Source organism: Sycon ciliatum, chromosome 13 (assembly GCF_964019385.1).
Source record: "Sycon ciliatum chromosome 13, ocSycCili1.1, whole genome shotgun sequence".
NCBI classification, from domain to species: Eukaryota; Metazoa; Porifera; class Calcarea; order Leucosolenida; family Sycettidae; genus Sycon; species Sycon ciliatum.
The window spans coordinates 2,108,558-2,134,763 of NC_088655.1; the positions used below are offsets into that span (position 1 = coordinate 2,108,558).

At 46.6% G+C, this 26,206-nt stretch overlaps 1 protein-coding gene across 2 annotated transcripts; it reads right to left on the minus strand.

Moving 5' to 3' along the window:
- Positions 1–10,007: 10,007 nt before the first annotated feature.
- On the minus strand, positions 10,008–13,520 carry LOC135830026 (uncharacterized). Of its 2 annotated transcripts, XM_065342414.1 has the most exons (5): positions 12,793–13,520; positions 12,280–12,582; positions 11,437–12,084; positions 11,134–11,358; positions 10,008–10,983 (listed from the first exon to the last, which is right to left on the minus strand). In XM_065342414.1, the coding sequence occupies exons 1-5, from the start codon at positions 13,333–13,335 to the stop codon at positions 10,195–10,197; spliced, it is 2,508 nt and encodes an 835-aa protein (XP_065198486.1). In that variant the 5' UTR covers positions 13,336–13,520; the 3' UTR covers positions 10,008–10,194. The 2 variants fall into 2 exon arrangements, with proteins under 2 accessions (XP_065198486.1, XP_065198485.1); XM_065342413.1 differs by lacking the exon at positions 11,134–11,358 and having other exon boundaries at positions 12,793–13,508.
- Between the last annotated feature and the right edge of the window lie 12,686 nt (positions 13,521–26,206).

A 26,206-nucleotide genomic window follows, 5' to 3' on the forward strand; every position in this document is an offset into this window, starting at 1 on the left:
AAAGAAACCCGGTCTCTACAAGCGACGTGCTAGCCGTAATCCGAATCTGGAGCCTCTGCCTAAGATCAAGATGCCATCTCCTCGTCCTACCATACTACCAGGTGTCGCCACCATTATTACGGATGGGGCAGCAGAGTGTGTTCAAGCAATGTACAGCAAGACCGCCCACGACTATCATGTTGCTCCTGGCACCGATTTCTACTATACGCGCGGTGATTTACCGGGCATGCTTGTCAATGGCACGGTATGTGAAGGACGCTTTGGTCAACTTAAGCTGTACGTCCAGGCTTCACAAGACGATCTCATTCAATTCTTCCTGAAGACCTCAACACCTTTGAGACGTGCCGTGAGATCTCCACATATCAACAGGATACGGAGTAACATCTTCCCTGCAATGTACCAAGGGAAGAGTGTGACTGCTTTGTATCTCAAGCCAACCAAGGGTGTGCCCAACTTCCCGATGAACGAAGAGTGTCAGCTCTATCTGCATCCTTCCACTATATCTTTCAACAGGGAGAAGTGCGAATTCAAGGCATGGCTTTCGGCAATCCCCCTGATGTTTGTAGACTCACGGTTTTGTGAAAGGGATCACGACACCGTGCAAGACCTTCCCGAGGCTGAATTGACTCGACTGGTGATTGCATTCCTCAAGAAGTGGAGCACTGCTGACAACGTGACTGCTGACATTGCGTTTGACACAACGGTGGCGGCGGCAGCGTCTCTCCCTGACACCCTACCGGACAATTCACTGGACTTGAATCTGCTAAATGCTTAGTCTATCTTACCACATTGATTGATCAGAAAGACTTTATATCCTAACCCTTTTTTTTTTTTTTTTTTTTTTTTTTTCATGCTCTCTCACTCTCTCTCTCTCTCTCTCTCTCTCTCTCTCTCTTGCTAACATATCATCGCTTCATTAGATTACCACTAGCACACATGAGTATCATAATGATTTATTTGAGAAAGAAAATATTTCCTATCATAATTAGAACAGTGTGTGTGTGTGTGTGTGTGTGTGTGAAGATGGCGTACTGGGCTACGCATTTCCATAGGAGTGATGGGGAGGAGACTTCCCTCAAGCACATGCAAAGCATGCGGAATGATATTACCGAAATACAATCAGTTGTGGGGAACGATGACACCGAAAACACCTTGGTTCATGATGTGGAGAAACTGAAAGAGGTGAAAGCCGATGAGAGCAAAGTGGAAGATGTGGAAAACAGATCTACGCGCTACACAGATCAAGCCATAGCAGCTGATGAGCTGCACGTGAAAACAGATGGATCCGTGTCCATGGATGCTAACCTCGACATGAATGAGCATTCCATCTGTAATTTGGCGTACGATGATAGTTCTTTGACATGTGCTGTCCCTGCCGGTTGGGTCAAGAATGAAATCCAACAAGCATCATCGAGATTGCAAACTGGTATGGACACTGTGCGCAAGATGAAAGGACCTCGTGGTGATCGGGGATTGGGATGGCTTAGCGGAGGTGGCATGCCACTGAACTCTGTAGGGAGAAATGGTGACTTCTATCTCGATGCAACCACGCTCATCGTGTACAAGAAATTCAGCTCGAAATGGATGGCTTTCGGTCGACTTCATGGATCAAGAGGTGAAGCTGGTCCACGTGGAGAACGTGGATTGATCGGTCCTGAAGGCGAGACTGGACCTAGAGGAGCTGATGGGCAAGGTGGTGAACGCGGTCAAAAAGGTGATCAAGGAATACCTGGTCCAGAAGGTCCCAGAGGTGAAGTTGGACCACGTGGAGAACGTGGATTGGTCGGGCCTGAAGGTGAGATTGGACCTAGAGGAGAAGATGGACAAGACGGCCCACAAGGTGAACGTGGTGTGCAAGGTGATCAAGGAACCACAGGTCCCATGGGTCCCCAAGGAACCATCGGTCCAACCGGTCCTCCAGGAAACAGAGGTCCCGTGGGCCCCCAAGGAATCGTCGGCCCCATAGGTCCTCCAGGAACCAGAGGTCCCGTGGGTCCGCAATCAAATCAGAACCTATCCGATCCGTTTCATCTACTACCTCTCATTCGGAGAAACGCCTACCTCTACATATACTCTCATCCTAGCAGATTTGAATCCGTCACCAGGGTGAGCAGAAACAGATACAGAGGGGGAAATCTCGTTGACATGAAGGACAAGAGAATCAACGTGAACAGCATCGACATGTTCCGAGACGATCACTTCTACCTCAACATTACACAACCCAGCCAAGTTTCCATTAGAGAACGATTCGTCAATCTGTTTCACGACAACATGTCTTTTGCAATGTTCCAAGTAATTCAAGTGGACGCACCTGACCCTAGAAACATGGCATTGAAGGCATTCGATATCGATACTGTCGGAAATTTCAGCTTGGATAGTTTGTACGTGTTGTTCACTGCCACCCACATAAGTGGCAACTACTTCACGCGTCCCGGCCATTCATCATTCAACATACCCGTTTCGTCTGTAGTCAGCCAATTATCGGCGGCTTTGGATAAACCTGTGTCGAGCATGACGGATCTCTTGGGTACAAAGTGTGTCATAAGTTACGCTCGGAATTCAGAAGGCCTATTCACTCTATACGTAAACTCCATTTTGATACATTCCAACTTAGACACTGTCCCATTTTCCAGAACCAATGGAATCGAAGATTGCAATTATAGCATTGGTGGTACTCAATTCTTCAACGGCACTTCATCAAAGTTGTTCTGTCATTTGCACTTTGCAGAGAGTTTATCTTCTCATACAATCCAGCGTATCCACACAGAACTCATGGCACACTACGATATATGAAAGTGCTACTTTGATTGTACATAATATATAGCACACATGCTACACTACATTCTTGAGATGAAAATGAAAAATAAAACCTATCTATAGTGAGTGTCATCACAACACCAGAATGTCTGTGATATTGACAGTGGCGAACAACACGTCGGGCGTGAGCAGGGGATTGCACAAACCGAACTTTACTCTAAATGTGAAGGAGCTCGATACGCGTGATAAAGTCCTGCATGTTGAATCGGCTCAGTTTGAAGTACACTTTGAGAACATAGACGAGGCAACGAACAAACTCTATGTGGTACATGGTGTAGAAGAAGAAGAAGAAGAAGAGGATAGACTTTCCATCAAGACGGGAACATACAGCGATGTAGACGATTTGGTGTCTATTATCAATACCACTCTGAAACGAGCAGGACACGGAGACATTGTGTTTTCCTACTCTCGTCACACCAGCCGCATAAGTGTCTCGGTACCCAGGAATAAACGGTGCTTGTTGAAGAAGGACTCACCCGCATTGGTGCTGGGTGTGGGCACTATTCTCAAGCCATACACGATCGAGGGATCTCACACGTTCCCGTTCGCTGTGGATCTGACGAAAGGCAGAAGACTTGTCCTGCTCTACACCGACCTCATTGGACCTGCTGTGGAGTACGAAGACAATACTGATTCGAGGGTGCTGAAGACTTTTCTTATTCAAACCCTCAACGGTTTGAATAACTACGTGTTCGGGAAAGAAGACAAACGACTGCTGCTTCCACACGAAAACGTGACTAGCATTTCGTTCTGGTTGAAATTCAACACCGGTGAACACATTACTTCCGGATATCCCGTCTACCTTGATCTTCGGATCACCAACACAACTACTTAGATGGATCTTCCAGATGTTCGTGTCCGTCACGTGCGTGACATGGTGGAGGATATAGCAAAACGAAAGAAATTGGAGAGCGAAAAGGTGCGTTGCCGGGAGAAGTACGTAATTTACAACACTGCAATCTTGTCCTTTCTCATACTCATTCAAACCATTCTCAATATCCTTCAAGGGAGTGGTGTTGTATCTGGAGAACATCGCATTCGAATCATCGCCATCAGTAGCACGATTATCGGTGTGATCATGGCATGCATTGGTAAACACGTTCTCGACACCAAACGTCAGCTTGTCAAGTGTATTGAACAACTGCAGCAGATGGAGAGAGCTGAAGACTCGTTCATGTTGGAATTGGGCATTACTCTGGAAGATGGGAAGCTCACTAACGAGGAGCATCAACGATTGATATCGATGATGAACGACTTTCGCAAGACACTGGATATTGGATCTTTGAAAAAAATTCACCCCTATTATAATGTGACTCGCAAGAATGGCACAGGAGATATACTCACCACAAGCTCCGGAGTCCTTCACGGGACTCCTGACCAACACGAAGATCGTTCAGAAGAACATCCTCGACAGGACGGAGAAGAAACTCTCGTTGCTTGAGGGTAGACGCGGAGTACGACTCTTTTCCACAGCAGATCGATCACCACCATCCCTGAACAATGAACTAGACATCTCGTCGCCGAATTTCATTGCTCTGGGGGAGAGCTATTTCATCGTGAAAATGCGCTATAGTGTCAAAAACAATCTCAATAACCAGCCTGGAGACTACACGCGATGGGTGTGCACCACGTCACCAGCCTTTTCGTGGTTCAAGAACATTCGAGTGGAGATCAACGGAACAGAGGTCACGCAATCGAGTAAAGTTGCCGACATGCAAATGGTTCAGCACATCCTCAGTCTAATGGAAAGCAGCAGCGAACGCCTTCAGTACGTGGACTCGGATCTCTACGGTCTACAGAAACTGGATCCGCAAAGAGCATTGAGAGGTGTGGATTTAACGCCCTATCAACTTGGTGTGAAGCGTAAGCATGGCTATGCCTTCGAAACAAACGCTGCAAACGCTAATGCAGCACAAGCACCGGATTTCGTCGATGATTTCACACTCAGGCGTGCACCCACCGTCGAGCTTGTCACCAACGAAGGCTTCTCCAACACGGTTCAGGAAAATGCACTTCGTGCAGCTGTTGGACGGTTTCAGTACAAGCTGAGACCCTTCCTACCGTTTTTCAATCAGGACGATGCTTGGTTACCCCCGGGTACACAGGTGAAGCTTCGCTTTGATCTGCCACAATCCGAGCTTTCCAGATACATCATGCTTAGCGATCAAGGCGGTGGTGCCAACAGTGCTCTGAGCGTCGGTGATATTGAGATCGATCTACTCCAATTGGACTTTGTGTACACTACCTATCGCATGGAACCCAATCTCACCGATCGTGTACGCCTTCCCAAACAACTCTATTTCCACACGTGGTGCCCTCGTCTCATACAAAAGAGCATTTCAGATGATGCTGGTACACTGGAACTGCTTCACAATGCGGACATTCCACGCAGGATGATCCTGTTCTTCACAGATTTGACTCATGGTACACAGCCAGCATTGGCTGGAGGCCAAGCATCGCATTCTTCGAACAGACTGGCCATGATTCATGCAAATCTCAGTCAACTTCGTGTCACTGTCAACGACCAGACGCTCTTTGACAACCCGCTCAAGTTCCAGTGGGATGTGAGTCGTAATACTGAAGGGCAATACTTCTACGATTACAACAAATCCTCCTACCTGCGTGGCTACAATCTGGTTCAAGACTTTTTCGGCAAGACGTATGGAACGCAAATCCCCATCACCGCTGCAGATTACTGCAATCACTACTTTATGGTGCCTATCAACTTGAATCTGGATCGGACCACAGACAATCCAAGATCGAGAGGAAATCTGTCCATCGACTATCAATTTAGCGACGTGACAAACGCCCCCGTGAGGAGACCTAGCGAAAATGGTGCCTCGATCAAAGTCAACCTTCTCTGCATGGACAAGTACTTGTACACCATGAGCAAAGATGAAGGTATCAAAGCCGAAGTTGTATGAATTAATTCCGACCTAGTAGTAAAAGGGCATCATGGAAGGTGGTGACCTGGAGACCAGACATCGTGTCTACGGTGGTGATTTGAAAACATCGAGTCGACAACACGGTGGATTCTTCTGGAAAAAGAGCTTCTGGAAAAACCTAATCGGTGCTGGACCGGATGAGATGGAAAAGCAGATGGCGGAACCCACGACAAAACAAGATGCAATGCAACGCGGTGGACTTGGACCCCTGGCTGCCATGGCAGGAATGACACTTCTTCCCATGCTTTTGGGGAGAGGAGAGTCCGGAGACATTGTGGAAGCGCAAATGAAAACAGCTTACAACCCTGCCATGCACCGAGGAGGTCTAGCCATTCCACCAGGATTAGCCGCCAAGGCCATACCACTCCTGACGAATCTGGCTGCTCCCTTGGCCATGGGTACCATGGCATCACTGGGTGACAACGTAATGGATAAAATATTCGGCAGAGGAGTAAGGAAGGGAAGCTCAGCAGGTGCCATGAAGCGCACTAAAAGTCGTCGTCGTCGGCATGCACCGAAGAAGATTCGTCAACGAGCATCTCGAAAAACCAAGAAACCAGCTCGTCAAGTTCGCTCCAAAGGCCGCAGGGCACGAGGAATAAAGAAACAAGGAAGGGCCTTGTTCAAAAAACTAGGACATCGTGCCCTCGACGAAGCTTCATCGTTCCTGTCTGCACCTCGTAGATCCCTAACCCGTCCTGAAACTCCATTTGCTCAAAAAATTCGACAGAACATTAACAGTGCAGGACCGTCTTCTATGAGTTCCGCTCACATCGGTCCATCCTACAACATCTGATCATGGACTTTATCTCGCTCCTTGGACAGGAAATCGGGAGGAAGAAAAAGACTAGTCCCGTAAGGAACGACGATGTTCCGACCACGGCCACTGCTCGACACGGGCTGCACATTCCTGGTCTTCAGTTCGAGTCTAAGGATTGGTTCACGGAAATCATTCCTGCTCTGAAATCCTGGGGTCAAAACGTATTGTTTCTGGGACAGAGCAACATGGGTAAATCCTACTTTCTCATCAAGCTCCTGAAACGCGTGCAACCTGAGCGTATAGTTGTCATCTCCAACACGCCGGCCGATCAGTATCGTCTCCCAAGCCTCAAATCCTTCAAGCATTACAGCACCATGCCCGAGTGTATCGAAGACATGGATCTCCAGCCTAACACCTATGTGATCATTGATGACATCAGAGTGATGGGTTTGAAGCACGGCAGTCAAAGAGAGTGTCTCTACAAGTTCTTCACCATGTACAGTCATCATCATAAGTTGAACGTGTTCTTTCTCTCTCAGAGCTTTGATAACATTAAAGACATGAAGATCAATGCAAACTTTATGTATCTATTTCGCTTCACTGATAAAAGCAATATCAAGCGTTATCTCAATACTCTGTTTGGTGGTCTGTGCACGAAGTCATCCATTATCTTTAGATTGTATGAGAAGTTATTGGCGGTGTGTCGCAGACCTATCCTAACCATTGATTGCTCTTCTAATCAGTACTACACGTATTGCGAAGACACTGCATTAAAGGTGACTTTTGAATAAAAACCTCGTTGATGTGCGTGTTTAGCCGAAAAGTTAGCCGAAAAGTTAGCCGAAAAGTTAGCCGAAAAGTTAGCCGAAAAGTTAGCCGAAAAGTTAGCCGAAAAGTTAGCCGAAAAGTTAGCCGAAAAGTTAGCCGAAACATTGAAAAAAAATTCCAATCATGAATAAGAATGGAGCATCTTACGGTGAAATTCTCAAATGGGCTACCGAGCAGTATACAGAGGGTGGGGTCCAGAAAGGGATCCTTCTCGATACCCAAGCGTAAAAGGTTGCAAACCTTGCAGTTTATGTCGAAACATCCTCAACACATCCTCAAGAAGAGAGTAAATTCGTGGGAAGTTCTCGGTATACCACCACTCATGCGGCAAAAAGGAGGTAATAACTACAATACCTACTTGAAAAGCGTCAAGAAAGTTCTTTCCCAAGTGCCAGATCACAGTTTGAGCACCTCCACCCTGTTGGAACTGCAAGCTGATCCGCGAGTAAAGCGTCTATATGACGCCCACTTCAAAAACAATCCCGATCACATCAGTTACCCGTCTGTGAGAAATGTGATTGCATCCAACATACTCAACTATGATTCCACTACCGATCAAGTTCGCGATTCCGTTGCAGATGTCAGGAAGAAGAGAAAGGCACCTTTAACATCAGTGCCTTTCAATCTATTACAAGACCACGAATTTGACCGATGGATCCTACAAATCCTGGACAGTTTCCTCCGACATACAAATATACCGGCAACCTTTTTGAAGAGCAACTATTTCACAAGCCGATCACAACTGCTGCAACTCTACGATGAAGATCGACTGAGGTTCAGGAGTCGGGTGGAAGCGGCTGCGGATGCCCTGAAGACACAGACGATGAACGACTACACTACTCTGGTCAACGAGACGAATCGCATCTACATGTCCAGGTACCCATTTGCAACCATAGCGGGTGCGGTGGGAATCCACAAACATGTCGATGGATTCCTTCGATCAGAACGAAAGATTCATGAACTAGCCACCCTAGTGCTAGCTGTACCAGGATCGCAGCTCAAGTTTCAAGATCTCAACGATATGACTTCTACGTATGGTAGAACAACTGAAGCAAAATTGATCCATCCCGAGCATTTCATGATCAGAGCACAAAAGGTGATGGTGGACGATGCATCATTCATTCAAGAGGTTCTGAAGGATAAAAGCAGGATCACTCGTATCATCAAGGATATCCTGAGTGGACGTTCAATGTGATCACGTGCGCGAAAATTTTCAGGCTATGATCAAGAATGGACTACCCTCTCAGCAGTGCCGACATCAAAGGAAGATTGAATGGTGTTGGAGGGTTCGTGGGGTGTACAAGTTACGACCTCTTACCACCCTTGAACAATGGAGACTTTTGTATCGTCAACACCGACAACGTTCTACCGGTGTACGATGCACCGGAAGGTGGACATCATTGGTTGACCGTGTGTCGCGAGCAAAACGTGATCCTGGTTTTTGACAGTTTCGGACGCAGTCTATACACTATGGAGCAAGATTACACTGAACCTGCACTGTGCGATTTCTTTAAAGAAGCCTATGCAGACTGTAAGATCATCACCAACACCCAAGCCGTTCAAGACAGAAGCACAGCAGTATGTGGATGGTATGCCATATTGATGGGAAAGCTATTTTCCAAATATGGTCTGGATGAAGCACTTCGAACTTTCCGAAGAGTCTTCGATGAGGATGAAAAGCTGGAAAACGATCAACTGGTTCTCAGTTTAGGTGTCTTGCGAGGTGGTGGAGCCTTGTGGGATACGAAAGTGCAAAAAGCACTTCATGATGGAAGACAGAAGAAGAAGTCGCAGTCCACACCATTCCACACGCAACTGGCTAACGAATTGCACAAACCCAGACGAGTGCATTTCAAAAGACGCAAGGTGAAGAGCAGGTCTGTGGATCACATCTGGAGTGCCGATCTAGTGGATATGCAACGGTTTGCCCGAAGCAACAAGAACTACAAATTCCTGCTGACCGTCATCGATCTGTACAGTCGCTATGCCTGGGCAGTACCCCTGAAAACCAAAACTGGCTCTGCTGTCAGGGATGCATTCGACATGATCCTGAAAACATCGAACAGGGTACCACAAAAACTATGGGTAGACGAAGGCAAGGAGTTCTACAATGCAACAATGAAGCAATGGGTCAAGGATCACAACATCATCATGTACAGCACCCACAACGAAGGAAAAGCCGTGGTGGTGGAACGCTTCAATAGAACACTGAAAGGCAGAATGTGGCGCCATTTCACGGAGAAAGCTACGACACAGTATCTTGACGTCCTTCCTCAGCTTATGGTCAAGTACAACAGCTCGAAACATCGCAGTATCGGCATGAGTCCCACGAAAGCTTCTCTTGATGGAAAACCAAAAGATGCAGACGTACACTCGAAGCAATCACCAGCAAAATTCAAAGTGGGTGATGATGTGCGTTTGGCTGTAGCTAAACGTCATTTCGAGAAAGGGTACACGCCCAACTGGACAGAGGAAGTGTTCGTGGTAAACGATGTCCTACCCACTGTACCCCACACCTATCGTGTTCAAGACCTGATGGGAGAAGTCATTCAAGGACAGTTCTATGGAGCTGAGCTACAACATGCCAGACACACAGGATTGAGATTCGATAAGGTGTTGAAATACAACAAGAACAGTCGGCTCGTCAAATGGAGGGGTTATCAAGACGAAAAATTCCATACCTGGTTAACAAAGAAGGATGTGAATGATCTCAAAAAGTATTAGCATTTCATATGTACAATGTAGCTCATGCTTTGGATTAACGTGAATATTATGAATCGCATAGTATTTACAATGTATTTCATGAGAAGATATGACATATGCTCTAGTATGTGTGGAAATCCCTCAGTGCTTTGGAATATCCTTGTGTCCGAATGCCAGGGTGTTGATACCATCCTCCAGAATGTAACGCTTACTGTCGAATCCACAGAGGGCAATCTTGCGTAGCTCCTCTCCGTGAATGCAATGTCGTCGACTTCGAAGAACATTCATTGTTCTCTTCAGCTGAGACTCCTCGACGAGACATGTTCGATAATCATCGACGGTTATGGTGTTTTTCAACACGCTTCTCTGCACACCTTTGGCACGCTTGCCATTGTCGTCGTTGTCTTCACAGCGGTATGCGTACATCTTGCTCCGCAAACCAATGAACTCCTTGATGGGTTTGCCACCTAGTTCGTCCTTGAACTTCCCTACCACCTTCTTGTTGACCGTGCTGTACAGGTGGTGGGATGGTGAATAGTTGGATGTGTCATAGGCTGTTATGTTGTTTGACATATCGGTGTACAGATCATCCGTTTGAATATGTACGATCAGACTATCAGTATCAGTGTAGAGCAAACGTACATTTTGTCCATAGCGGGGTAGGAGAACTTCATAGTAAAAGGAATACATCAAGTGCTTCGACAGATCGAGGATGGCTGTACCCACATAAATGGGTTTATTGAGAGTCACCTTTGTCTTGGCAAACTCGATTGCTATCAGATCGTTCTCAAAGGCTACACTGCGGATGTACGAAGGTTTGTTGATGCTTTTCTGGAGACGTGGTTTTTCATCCTGTTCACGAATGAGCTTGATGTTTACTCTGTTTCGAACGTTTTCCATGGTCTTGCCATATACAGCATTGTTCATCAACTACGATAAACAGGCATACAAAGAAAAGACAAGAAAAACAACAATAAGAAAACTGTTATCTTCAGGTCATTCACACTTCCAGTACATACTAGATCCCACACTATCGCTAAATACACACACACACACACACACATGATGTGGAGTACCCACCTTATAGAAGTCTTTCTCGAAATCAGAAGTTGATAGCTTTCTCAGGTCAGTATTAGTGTCGATGTATGGCTTCATCCATGGGTGTTGTGTGAAGGAGAGCACACGATGCACATCTGTAATCTCCACACCCAAGGACACATACTGCTGCAAGTTTCTGTAGTGCAGAACATAGTGCTCTTTCGGTAGTAGATTTGGTACCAGTTTCTTCGCTTCCAAACCGGTCACCTACAAGAGTACAGTATAGATATACACAAACCTTAGAAGATTAATACAAGCATATCCACCAGATAGACCATGACTTACCATTAGTTTCTCTGCCATGTGGGTCTGATATGGAGAAAGCATATCTCGTGTCACCTTCATCTGCTCAGGAGCCAACGGATAATCATTCATCATGTCATGCACACCATCTGGAATCCTTAAATCGCACTCCACCATGTATCCCGTCGAAGAGTCCATTGGATGATCGAGTACCGTCTCCAGAAGATCATCCGTCACTGCTTCAAAGCAGAAGTCCGACACGGGCAAGGGTTGAGACATGGCCCATCCATATAGATTGTTCGCATCTAAATATTGGATGAAGCTTGACGGCTCGTCTGGATTGTATTCCGATAGATATCTGTTGTTGGCGGTGGCGTGTCTAGCGGACACCATGCTTATGCCACCTCTTTTGCCATGCTCAATGAAGTTGAACATGTCAATGTCGGAAATGAGATGAAGGGACACCTTCGTCATTTTCAGCAGCGAATCCCAGGCAAATCCCGGTAAGGTGAGGTAATTAGCGGGATCCAATCCATAGGTTGCGTGAGCAGTTCTTCTGAAGTTTTCGAAAACGTCAGCCAACAGCAGCACATCAGTCTCCAGGTAGAGGTCGTGATAGTCTCCTAGATCTTCACAGTCAAACGCAGTCCATACTGTTTGCGCATAGGCATAGTCTTCATCACTGATACCCTAGGGAATAGAAAATGTACACCAAAAAGAAAAACAAATCAACGAACTTATTTTAGTAGTTCGCCCACACAATCAATTATTTAGTATGAAGCTGCAGGAAGCGTTCAAACACATTTTGTCTTATTTTAGTACTTCGAAGTAAGGTGGTGAAAAAAGAAAGAGAGAAAGATCTACTATATCTGTCACACTACTCACCGTGTTCGTTAGCGTTGAGTGGAATGCATCCTTGGGTGGTAGACGCGTTTCTTCGAATTGGTCGTACGACCCCATATATTCATACGGGTAGACACCCTTTCGTGTCAACAGTTTGCGTTCATCCTCGTCTGGAAATCGTGCGGATAGAAGGGCGAATGCATCTGGTGGTGTAGCCGAAACCAACCGGTCTAGGGAGGTGTTCAAGAATGCCAGGCTGTCGATGAACTGGAACTGTCTCCATCCGAATGTGACATATTTTTCACTGTTGATGGGAATCACTTTGATAGCACCGAGACGCTTGGTCTGAGAAGAAAGAAAAAGAGGAGACACAGTTTTAAGGTGCAGCTGTAAAGATGAATATCAATCATATAAACGTGAATATGAGTACCAACATAGTAATGATCTTCCTTCTTAGAAAAACATCATGATCCACGCACACGCACACACGCACACGCACACACACACACACACACACACACACACACACACACACACCACGCATATGTAACGTACCCGTTCTTGTCCTTTCTCGTTCACATACGTAATCTCATCAATGGACGTTCTCCCAATGGCAGATATGATGTGATGAGAATCGTATCCCTTCAAGTTATGAAAGATCACAGGAATCTTGATCTTGAACGGCTCAATCCGCATGTTCAGGTTACAATGGTTGTGTGCTGCACCACGATAAGCACCGGTGATGTGACAGTGGTCACGTACACGATCGCTACCCAACGCTTCACCACAGATCCAACAGGAGACTACCGTTTCAAATTCACGTTGCTGACTTTCTGAAATGATCATTTGACCAGCATTACATGCTAGAAGCTCATCACGGATAATCTCCTCCTCTTGCTCAAGTGACAGCAGAAAACAGAACATAGAATCTTCTCCACGGTAGAAGAAACGGTTCGTGACGACGCCATCAGATCGTACTACAATGTACGAACAGGAACAGGCTACATGCTTGTTCTTTTGGAATGTCGAATGACCGATTTTATTGTCAGCGGACAGAGGTTCTATGAAAGCCTCACAATCGGCATAGATCACCTGCATTTGAGAGAGAGAGAGAGAGAGAGAAGTAGGAATAGCAGCAGGGACAACACCGAGTAAAACAGCGGAAAAGACAGATAGAGAATTAGGAATAGCTGCAGAGACAACACCGAGTAAAACAGCAGAAAGGTGAACAATCAGAGTCAAGAAACATGTGCAGGAAAGAAAAGAAAAGAAAAAAAAAAAAAAAAAAAAAAAAAAAAAAAAAAAAAAAAAAACAGACCACAGTGTGTTCACCTTGATTAAATGTTCTACTTACAAATGGGGCTTGAAGCTGCTTGTTCACATTCCTGAACATCACTCTATCACCAGCCTTTGGCATCTTCACCGTGGCTTCAGGATGTTCACTGCAGTACATCATATGATTATTCAATGCCTTCTCCGTGACGTGTGTTGAGAGACATCTGAAGCAGACGAAATGTGCTCGACGTGCTCCAGTAGCAACAAGACGACTGAATGATTTTATCCACACCCAGTGCTGCACCTCCACGTCATTGCGTTCGTCTTGGATGAGCAATACATTGATGGCGGTCTGCGGATGCTGAGAAATTCTTAACGGATATATGACTTTCTCTTCATATCCGAAGACGTTGATGTAAAGACCGTCGTTCAGTCTTTCGATGACTGGTATGTCTTCCAGTTTTGCTGGAAACTCGATGCCGCTCACATCCACAGTATCCGCATGTTCTGCGTACGACGATTGACGACATGGATGAGACTTGTCTGCCGAAAATTTAGCAGCCAGTATTGACCATCTAAAGTACGGATGACATAAGACATGGACAGGCGGTATACAGTTCAATCCATACACCGTATCACCACACTGAAACCCCACTGCTATACTTACAGTAAACACTTGTTGTCAGTGTTCTGCACGTTAACAATGGCCTTCTTCGACTTCAACTCCGGTGGCAAGGGGATGTACGAACTTCCTCCAAGTACACAGTAGCGTGACATTTCGATGTGTAAACAGGAAATCCGTTCAACTACCCAACCTGATCCATGACGAACGAAATCATCAAGACGAGCGTTAATCTGAGCAATCATCCTACTGAGAAGGTCCCTCAGCTCCATGGTGTTGAGCACCAGCGTTGTACTCGATCGGAAGAAGAATGTGTTGGAAACCATTTGTCCTGTAGCAGGATTCAGCTTCTGCATCACCACCTGAACTACCAAAGAACACTTGTACTGACCCCATTGCTCAATATTCTCTTCAAGAAGCAGCTCCAGCGACGGTAGAACATGAGAGAAAAACTTTAGTACATCTGCAAACTCTTGATCAGGACAATAACTAAAGAATTGCAACAGATCAGATGATCTCACTACATCAAAAGACTGACGAGGTTTCTTCCGAATGGGTTCCATCCTGAGCAGGGGTGGTGGCGGACAACCACACAATGGCTTGACAAGGTACCGAGGATCTATTTTTATAGGGTTTTCGTAATAGTTGAATTCGGAATAACTGCTTGTTTTTCAATTAACCAATCCACTCATCTCCCGCTGGAAACAATTAACCACTTACCGCACTTCCCGCTGAAAACATGTGACCAATTAGCGCACTTCCCGCTGAAATCACGTTCATCCTTTTATCGCGCATTGACCCATGTTCCACACTTCACAGTGAAATCAGTGTTGCAATGATGTACTGTGACGTCAATGCATGGATGCATGATCTGTGCATCTGAGGTCAAGATGAATCCGGTATTCCAGCAGCTAAAAGTTCGAGAAAGAATTGTTGTATGTCGAAAAGAATTATACGAGAGGAAAGCTAGAAAAATTCTACACCTCATGGACCTTTCGATTACGGACATAGATGGAAAACTAATTGACTTATGTCAATGGAAAGATTCCAAACCCGAACCAAAAAAGACACGGCATGTCGCGAGCAACGTTTTGGTTTTTGGCGCGCACCGTGTTCACCGTGTTCTCCAAGGTCGTCACCTTCCCGGAGGCGGGACCCGGCGGGACGGGACTTGGCGGGACCTATAAAACCTGATATAATTTCATTTTTGGTTCACAATTCATTTTTGAGTCCATTGGATGATCGAGTACCGTCTCCAGAATTTCTCTCTCTACCAGATCAAAGATGTCGGCCTGGTCAACCTCCGAACCGTATGTAGAGAAGTTTTATTTATTTTCTTGTAGTAATAAAGATGAATTAACCGTTCGGTTACTCACCGATCTGGGTACAGCTTACGAGCTAAGACCCATGCTTCTTCACCCGGATCGGGAGGACTTGACTCCCATGGAGATTGCACAGTATCTGTGCAGGTTGTCGACGCGCGTTCTCGTGAGCGGTGAGAAACACCAGCGTCTACCGAAGATCGTTGTTGATGGTGTAGAAGATTATGGCTCATCATCATGGCGAGATACGGGCAGACTGCTCCGCTGCTGGGACGACGGGAGAAGATCGATGTACAACGTGATGAAGGCTGCAGGTGTTCTGGATATTGTCGAAGAGACGTTTGCAAATGGAGAGCAGATCGAAGCTCAGGAACTCATCCGTGTCATCAAGGATCTCAACGATCGCAAGGTCTTTCGAAAAGACGGGGATACACAAGCGACGACGAAATCTGTCCGCCTCTCAGTCATGTCGACGAGGATAACCCGTGTTGTTGCGCGTGTCGGCACGATCGACATTGACGATGAAGGATATCCTAAGAAGATGCCGGAAGTCCGGAAAATGATCCGAAAAATTGAAATTACAAGTCAAAATACTGCAAAACTATGAGTTCTGATTAATATAAAATTGGAAAAAGTGAGATAACATTGACATTTGAAATAGTAATATTTTAGACATCGGAATGCAATATTATGATGTAGGGTAGGACATATTACCCACACCCTAAAAATCAAAATTAATGATACATGTAGAATTCCAAATCATGACACCATATTACCTTATTGTTTAGGGTAGAGCATAACACCCCAATACATATTTTCAATAATACCCCCTTTTTTTTTGAGGTAGGGGCACCCCCTGGCACATATTTTTATCCGCAAAAAAACCGGGCCAAAAATAATTTTCACCGCAAAAATGGGGTACTATTAGTACCCCATTTTTCAATAATACCCCATTTTTTGGGACCCGGGCGCCCCCTGGCCCAGAACCCGCTCGTACATTCCTACTTGGTTGGTAGTCCGAATGCAAGGACGCGATACTGGTGATAGCTACTGTTCCACTGGAACCCACTGCATGGCCGACACTCTGTGTGCATCGACACGCGCAAGAAGCCGTTTTGCAGGTCCAGCTAGCTACACCAGTCTCCTGGTTATGATCTCCTGCAGTATGTCCAGATTTCTCGTACCTGAAGCGTAGTGCAACAACACACCGGTTCAGGCGTTTTAGGTTCAAAATAATACTTCGTTTTCCATTTTTCTTTAGCAGCGTTGGGTTTTTTTTTTTTTTTTTTTTACAATGATCACAGCTCGCAGGCAAAGACAAAAAATTGCATAGTGGGAGCATAGTGATGGTGAGGCTTTTTGCCCTCAGCCGACCTGAGGTCTCGACGTCATGGGGACATAAAACGCACCAAAAAAAGAAGAAAAATGAAAGGAGTGACAGGTACATGATACGAAATGTTAGGAGGAGAGACAGTACATTAGAAGGAGGGGAATGATAAGACAGACAGTGCTAGGAGAAGAAGGAGAGAAAAGAAGAACAGACGTTATTGGGAATAGTATGTGGAGCGGAATTTGGAAGTCATGGGGTGAGGCAGGTATGATGCTGATGATCAGAGATAGTCATGTGCCCACGACCAGTCGTTGGTCTTCAAATAGCGGTTGGCTGCAACTTTGAAGTGTTGCAAGTTCTTGGTGCAGAAAGGACCAGAGAAGACTCCGGCGGGCAGCTGGTTCCAGACGGGGACAACTGCGTGAGGGTAGGCTCGACACAGGTTGTTGCGGGAACGGACTGGAAGTTCATTGGCCAGTTGGTGTGGGTGAGCATTACATCTCTGGAATGTACTACGGGTGGAGTGGACTGTTCGGTGTTGGGGCTGCTGGGGTGGCAGCATCCTCTGTAGAAGGGGATGCGTATCCGGACAATGCATCTTGTACAGGAGGCAAAGTGCTGCAACCATCCGACGAAGAGCAAGACTTGGCAGCCAACACATTGGGGCGATGGCACGGATGGCCCGGGCTTGCACACGGTCGAGTCTTGCAAGATGGGATGGGGCCGCTCCCATCCAGACAATAGGGCAGTACTCCGCCCAGTGATGGAGTACTGCCCTATTGTCTGGATGGGAGCGGCCCCATCCCATCTTGCAAGACTCGACCGTGTGCAAGCCCGGGCCATCCGTGCCATCGCCCCAATGTGTTGGCTGCCAAGTCTTGCTCTTCGTCGGATGGTTGCAGCACTTTGCCTCCTGTACAAGATGCATTGTCCGGATACGCATCCCCTTCTACAGAGGATGCTGCCACCCCAGCAGCCCCAACACCGAACAGTCCACTCCACCCGTAGTACATTCCAGAGATGTAATGCTCACGCACACCAACTGGCCAATGAACTTCCAGTCCGTTCCCGCAACAACCTGTGTCGAGCCTACCCTCACGCAGTTGTCCCCGTCTGGAACCAGCTGCCCGCCGGAGTCTTCTCTGGTCCTTTCTGCACCAAGGACTTGCAACACTTCAAAGTTGCAGCCAACCGCTATTTGAAGACCAACGACTGGTCGTGGGCACATGACCATCTCTGATCATCAGCATCATACCTGCCTCACCCCATGACTTCCAAATTCCGCTCCACATACTATTCCTAATAACGTCTGTTCTTCTTGTCTCTCCTTCTCCTCCTAGCACTTGCTATTGGGGAGATGCAATACGTTGGTGTTTGAGTCTTCTCGATTGCTGCCTGCAGGAGTAATTCTTGTATGTATGTTATCGCATGGTTGCGAGGGCCTTATGCCATATTATTGCCCCGTGAGGTTATCCGAGGGCTAACATCGAGGGGCAATAATATGCCATAAGGCCCACAGCAACCATGCGATAACAAATTTATCACATGGCCCACAGAGCAGACCATTGGGCTGCTGTTGAAACTAGCCCGAATGCCAGCACATTATGACCACAATGTATATTTATGGTCTATCGTTATCAATACGAAATAGAGGTTGCGACTTCGGCGATGATTTTGTTTAGGAATGGGTTTGCTCCCACACTAGAGCTTGCGCTTTTCCGCCGACGACTTGACACTTGACTGACTCAAGACTGCCATCCAGAGAACACGAGAAGTCCATCGAACCTTCGACTCGGCAAACCTGCAAGAAAGCACAACTCCCTGCTCAATACACAGTGTTTCGGGGTATTCACCCCATCAAAACAGGAAAAATGCAGATATTTCTCCTACACCCTGATAAAAGCCTGCTACGGGCCATCAGAGAGTATACAGTACTGAAAGACGGAGACACAAAAACATTCCGGCACGGCATCGTCATAGCAATAGACATGGCAACCACAATAAAACACAGCAGAATCATACTTTCATTTGAAAAATTAGGAATGCTACCACAAAGAGTTTCTTCATGTTTACATGTGTATCAGGAAGTCGTCAAATACAGTTCTGCAAGTACACTGTATTTGACGACTCCCTGGTGTGTAATTCTGAGGATAATTTTTTTCTATTTTTCATTGCAAAACATTCCTGAATTGTTGTGTTTGTTGTTCAAGCAAAGGTGAAGGCAGAGGACAGATGAGCCTGGTAAGATTTTCGCGTGGTACAGGAACACCACACACAGGCAGTGACTTTGCAAGGATCTGCAAATGCATGATGCTGAGTTGAATTTGTGTTATTTCAAATAATTGTTTGTGATCACAGTACCACATCGAGCAGAACTGAATCCTATCCAAAGGCTTACTGACGGTCAGGCTGCCAACATGACTGAACAAATGATCCCTGCAAGCACCACATTGCAGAAGTCGGAGGCCATATCCATTTCCGGGACGGGACGTCCATCTCCAAAAAGAAATCCATCTTCGTCATCATGCTAGTACAGTCATACATGTCTACAGAGTCGTAGTCACGCGATCAATGAAATAAACATTTTTTTGCCGGCAAATATACTATTTTTTGCGGGCAATATCGCATATTATTGCCCGCGGCGGGAAATGTGCTGATTCGCGGAAGTACGGGCGACAATCACGTGCCATGTGATAAACCTGCTGTGATGAACTCGCTGCTCTCCTTCGTCATTGGCCTGTTACCTTGGTGAAACGCTGGCTGGTACCGTTTGAATTTTATCGGGAAACCATTGCTCAACCAGTCCAGGATAATTGGCGAAGCACCGATCCTTGCCCATTCCGTTCTGTCTAGGATCATGACTCCCGTAACGCTGTGTACCGCGGTTCCTCTGTGTGATCGATTGTAACCCCCCCCCCCCCCCCCCGCGAGTGGGGTGCTGTCTCCTGTCGGAAGCGGAACCAGCTTGCGCACTTCCTTGGAGAACTTCGCCGGATATGGCGATCAGGCGCCTATCCTCGTGGGTGAATAGATCCGTCGCACGCAGCTGCTGCACAAGTCGTCTGTGCGCTGAGGACAAGAAGTCTGAGAATGCGAGCGTAAATCCTCTTCTCTGACGGTCGAGCTGACAAAGCTTGATGACGGTTTTGCTGTTTTTGGCGAACTCGGAATGCTCTCGAGCGGCACTGCCTCGTTGCCGTCCTGGTGCTGAAGGAGAAAAAACTCATTTGCTGTGGCAAAATGACGGCTCGGGTCTCTCTCTGTAAGTGTTGTAGAAGTTTATTTAACGTCGCACCACAAACAGGCGATTTCGCCTCCTTTGATACAAGTGTCGGGAGACAATTGCGAGGGACCGTGGGTTCGCGGTTGTCTCAATGAGGTGTTCATTAGCTATGGTGAGGCCTACACGGGAAGGCCACGTTCGTCATGACGGTTCCAGGATGAACTGCGGTTATACCAAGTCGTCGTCGTCGTTCAACCTCCATAGATTCTGCTTCGCGTTGGGTAAGATGATACTAAGATCGGAACGTAAACCGGAGGGGCTAACAATTGAAGTGGTGTTCTACCCGCACAACATTCCTTTTTAAACTCAGAATTGCGCTCTGCTGAATTCTCACGTTTTATTTTAGTGATTCTCTAATCTACACGTTACCTTCTAGATTTCTCACTTATCGTGACCGGATAGGTACAAATAAAGTAGAACAAATCTGAGAGGGTTGCTGTGTGATAACTGGTGGTACGTTAGTAACTCATGATATAAGCTACTGGTCGCCTGGCACGCAAACGAATGCCGATTTGTGTTAATTGTTTGTGTTTAATTCGCTAACCAAACGGGCAGATCTGCCCAATGAAAAGGTGGCGAATGCAGATAGAAAGCAGTAATAAATGAAATATGGGACTCCAGCGATAAGTCATCACAGTGTTGCCTGTGACACGGTATGATGCTGTATTCGCAAAACCTTGGTTTACTGGAATCCATCTATGAACTTTCTAATGAATGAAGTATGAGTGAACGGCGAACTGTAACACGTGACCAGACCACACAAGTCCAAATCCTGTACATAACCGGCAGTCAAGCAGCACATGCCTTGCGAAGTAGTGACCGTGGCTTTCTGGCCTGGGTTTCCGTTGCTCATGATGCGTGCACTCATGACCAGTGAACGAAGGTTCTCCTGATAAAGAACGCCATATACAAGGTCTCATTTAGAGATTCACGAAACGTTTTCCCATATAAGCTGCTGCCTTGCCAACTGCCACCCAAAATTAACGTGAATCATGAGATGAAGATTGAGCATGTGTGGTTATTGGCATCCAGAGCAGCGTACAGCCTACCAAAGCCTGAGATGGACGAGCTCCTCTTCCAGTTGTTGGAACTGCATCAAAAATTCATTCATTGAACGAAGCAAATCTCCCTTTGACGCCTTGGGAAGGCCTCTTTTACGGGCAAATCAAAGCACAATCATCACCATCATATCAGTACAGTGAATAGTTAAACCCAACACGAATGAAAAATGAGAAATAAAGTAAAAAATTGTAAAAAAATCAATTCAATTCAATTCAATTGAAAAATACATAAATAAACTGTCAGTGATGTCACTCCGCTACCTGATCAACATGCAGAGACCACTCAATCACATGCTTAGAAGCCGCTCTCCACAATGGACAACTACCTCATCACATTAACTGGGCGATGGTAGGCCGAACTTGCACCGCGAATGCACATTATCACTGCACTGAGCAAAGCGAAGGACAAGCGACATCGCACATAGGCCATTAGCTGGGCATACAGTCGATCGGCGGTTGCCAGCAATCCACACAATCGCTTAATGAATGTAGTACACTCCGGAGCACAACAACCCGCCGTGGTAAAGACTAGAGGGGTAAATGAACCACGGTCGACATTGTTGATACGCTCGGCATACTCACTCTTCTTGCGGCGCTCATGTTGCTTCAGAAGATCACTTACGGGCTTGCTCTTGTATGATGCTGCATCCAAGTGGAAGACCCGGACATCGAAGAACGCATTCTGAGCCCGGGTGCAGAATCCACGAGTTCAAACATCAGCGCGGGCGTCGTTCGCGGTGTTTGTTGATGCCGATAAAAACACCTCGCCTGTGATCGGAGCAAGTCCAGGCTCGACTGCCACATCTGAGCATACCTCCGTCAGAAGACCCGCCATTATATCTCTTACTTATTTTTGTCGTATTGTCGGGAATACCCCATTAGGGGGCAAATCATCGCATGTGTGGCGTCGAACGGCTCCCCACACACACAGCTCGCCGGTGTGTCCACGAGAGACCAACCATAGTGGAGAGCCAGAGCGTCGCGGAAGTCTTCTTTGGACAGATGGTGACCATGGTCTGCCAGAGGCAACACCTCGAGCCAACTCGACACGCCTTTCGTGGATAAACTCTCCAGCCGACGAGCCAGGGCAGGGGACGCACAGCTCTTGATCGAGACGAAATCATTCTGCTCCCTCTGACGACGGTCATGCGCCTTCGACGCCCCTGTCTTCTTCGTTAAGATAACTGATGGGTCTTTGTGGATGGTATGTGACTGGGGGGGGGGGGGACTCAACAGATTCACTGTCAGGAATAAAGCATGACTTCCCTATATCGATGATTTGTTTGACACAGTTCAGGGTGCCAGATATTTCTCTAAATTGTATCTACTTGGAGTATAATTACAAAAGAAGAAATCACATGAAAACGAGTAAAATACTGTTACTGGTACGGAGCAACTCTCAACGACTGTAACAAGAGATGATAAGCAGTCAGAAGGTGCCATAACAGGGCACAAAACTGACATGTTAGTGAGATATTCAGCGACCTGAGACCTAGCTCTCACACACTTTCACTGTAACGTATTCTTGCAGTCGTCGATAGTTGCTTCATAACTCGTTTTCATGTGATTTCTTCTATTTTAATCATATTTTAAATTTTTTTGCTCAGTACTCGAGTTAAATTTACTTCGAGCATGTTCGGCACACATACAGACTGTATGCTGATTCGTAATAGCCAGAAGGATGTTGCCAAGACTGCCATATATACCCCATTTGGTCACTTCCAATTTCCAGTCATGGCTTCGGTCTAACCAAGGCCCCAACCGTACTTCTATCTCTTGTGAAATCAATACTTTCTCTGTTAAACGGTGGGTGTGGACCTCGCTGCTCGCTTGACCCAGGCTGTGCGAACTTCTCAGGCCTCTAATAGTTTCAGTGCTCAAGTCTCTCGGTCCACACCAAGCGGCTTGTGTACCATGCTATTGTACTTCCTGCTCTCCTCTACGGTGCTGACACATGGCTCATCAAGGTGAGTCATATTCGCCTACTCAACACCTTTCATCATCAGTGCATTCTCACAATTCTCGGCATGACTCATTGTGAGCAATGGCAGGTGAGGTTGACGTCGACATGGCCGAGTGAGCTGGCGGGGGTGGACGTCGACATCGCTGAGTGAGCTGGCGGGGGTAGCCGTCGACATCGCTGAGTGAGCTGGCGGGGGTAGACGTCGACATCGCTGAGAGAGCTGGCGGGGGTTGACGCCGATATGGCTGAGTGAGCTGGCAGTGGTGGACGTCGTCATGGCTGAGCGAGCTGGCAGGGGTGGACGTCGACAGGGCCGATGTTATCAGGAAGGACGATGATGACCATACCAAACAACATGTCCCACAGAGACCGACCAGACTGGAAAGCCACATGCGTATCTTTACTGAATGACCTGACGTCATGACCGTAGGACGACAATCACACATCAAACCAGCATTACCATCGGTAAGTCTAATAATGGATGTGTAAAATATATATTTTGTCGTTGACTGCTGGATGATGATCTTGGTGTGTTGGCATGTTGCTTGCATGCTAGGATAGAGTCTTGTGGATAGTCCTTGTCTTGTCGTAATGTCTACATGTTCCTATCTCCTATCTCTTTCCCAATGCAGGTTGTTGCGTTGCTGTTTGCGCCTCGGAATTGCTCCAGGGTAACGGACCGCTTCACCCGAACGTCAACGATGATTCCTACGATAGATGGACGCTACATCGATTGGGTTTAATGCACAACGTGTGCCCACTGCACAACACCATTCACCACAGAGAATGTACAAGTCAAGACTGTCTCTCTCTCTCTCTCTCTCTCTCTCTCTCTCTCTCTCTCTCTCTCTCTCTCTCTCTCTCTCTCTCTCTCACACACACTCTCTCTTTCTCTCTCACTCTTTCTCTCTCTCTCTCTCTCTCTCTCTCTCTCTATCTCTATCTATCTATCTATCTATCTATCTCTCTCTCTCTCTCTCTTTCTCTCGGTCTTTCTCTCGGACACTCTCTTGACGTTTCCCTCCAGTTTTCGTAATCCATTCTATTTTTCATCCATGGTAGTTCATTTGTTAGTGGTGGTGGTGATCTTTCTCAATCACGTGTCCTTGTCTAGATGTAGTAGGGACTTTCCCTCTGCCGTCTCTTGACTTAGTGATGAGAAATGACTGCGGTACAGCATAGCGTTCTGGGAATGAATGAATGTAGTGTTGTTATCACTAGACATTATGGTTTGTATGCAAGTACGTATAGCTAGAACAGTGGTGTTGATGCCAGCCTGCAACACTACGCGTGACAAGATGATCCAGCGAGATGTCAGAGAATACCAGAGCAGCAGTGTCAACTGTCATGTGCAAACAAGATACCTACGTGTGGTACAAGAGAAGGTGGGTAGTAGTTTATTCATATCATATTACGTCATGTGTATATCAGATATGTAGAGTGTGAGAAATGTAGGTCAGCATGTATTGAACATTACGGTACTCCATACATAACGGACAGAGGGTCAGACAAGCTAAGCCAGGGAGAAGTGGATAGATTGACATCGACATGACAGGTCTGCCAAGGTCTCAATGATCATAAATAATACATACATTTTCTCCTGTAGTTGATTGTTTCAACTAGGAACACACGCTTCTTGCCGAACTTGACACTTGACTGACTCACGACTGCCATCCAGAGCACACGAGGAGCACGTCGCACCTTCCACTCGGCAAACCTGCAAGAAAGCACCACTCCCTGCTCAATACACAGTGTTTCGTTGCGAATATCTATACTGGCTCTCAACGTCTGTTTAGCACAACTCCATGAGCGACTCTGACTCCCGCTGCTACCTGGAGCTTCACGAGGTGTTTGTCGCGCTGGAAATAAAGTGTCTCTGAAAGTTTGTATCCTTGGTGATGGTTTGGCCTGGAGAGCAGTATATAAGTGGTGCTTTTCAGGCAAAACCTTCCTCGGCCTACTCAAGCTCAACTGATGAGGGGTGAATTCCCCGAAACACTGTGTATTGAGCAGGGAGTGGTGCTTTCTTGCAGGTTTGCCGAGTGGAAGGTGCGACGTGCTCCTCGTGTGCTCTGGATGGCAGTCGTGAGTCAGTCAAGTATCAAGTTCGGCAAGAAGCGTGTGTTCCTAGTTGGAACAATCAACTACAGGAGAAAATGTATGTATTATTTATGATCATTGAGACCTTGGCAGACCTGTCATGTCGATGTCAAACCTGTTATTGTTTTCTACAACAACAACAACAACAACAACAACAACACACTGTATTAAATACAAGTAGATTCATCATGGAACACAATACACACGTAGAAATCTCATACAAATACTAAAGTAAACACAAGATAGAAAGAGGTTGTAGTGACAAGGTTGATAGATTGTTATACCTCCATGGTATCGCTGATGAGCGTGAAATTATAGTCATAAGAAAGTCCTTTTCATTCATTCTCTTTCAGCTGTGTGTGTGTGTGTGTGTGTGTGTGTGTGTGTGTGTGTGTGTGTGTGTGTGTGTGTGTGTGTGTGTGTGTGTGTACGTCTTTCTTCTCTTTCTCGGACTCTTCCTGACTTTTCTTTCATTCTCCTGGGTGGTTACCAACAGCCAGTGCATGCCGGAGTATGTGGTGTGGTGTGTGTGTAGGAAAAAAATGAAAAAATGAAAAATAGGGATTCACTGGCCAGAAAAAGTCACTTCACACAGCTGTGTGGTGGATACCAGGCTAAAAATAGTGGCGGTCAATTCATCAGCCTTGCAAGCTGTTGAATGGTGTAATCCCAGCACAAGTTGCTATGTCTAACATAGCTGTTCGCTATCATCGCTTCCACGATGGGCATGTCTGAGGTCTGAGGTGTGTGTGTGTGTGGGGGGGGGTATGTGTGTGTGTGTGTGTGTGTGTGTGTGTATGTGTGTGTGTGTGTGCGTGTGTGCTCACGTAGTTGGTCACGTGTTCATTCAGAGATGGGTGATGCATACTCCATGATTATGATAGGTTGTGTGTGTGGGGGGGGGGGGTTATGTGTGGGGGGGGGGGGGAGGGTATGTGTGTGTGTGTGGGGGGGGGGGAGTTATGTGTTTGTGTGTGTGTGGGGGGGGGGGGGTTATGTGTGCGTGTGGGGGG

Coding starts and splice junctions, on each gene's coding strand:
- LOC135830026 (XM_065342414.1), bottom strand. CDS start 13,335: ATGCAGGTGATCTATGCCGATTGTGAGGCTTTCATAGAACCTCTGTCC. Junction 12,583..12,792: donor ACGAGAAAGGACAAGAACGG/GTACGTTACATA, acceptor CTTTCTTCTCAG/ACCAAGCGTCTCGGTGCTAT. Junction 12,085..12,279: donor ACTCAACGCTAACGAACACG/GTGAGTAGTGTG, acceptor TCTATTCCCTAG/GGTATCAGTGATGAAGACTA.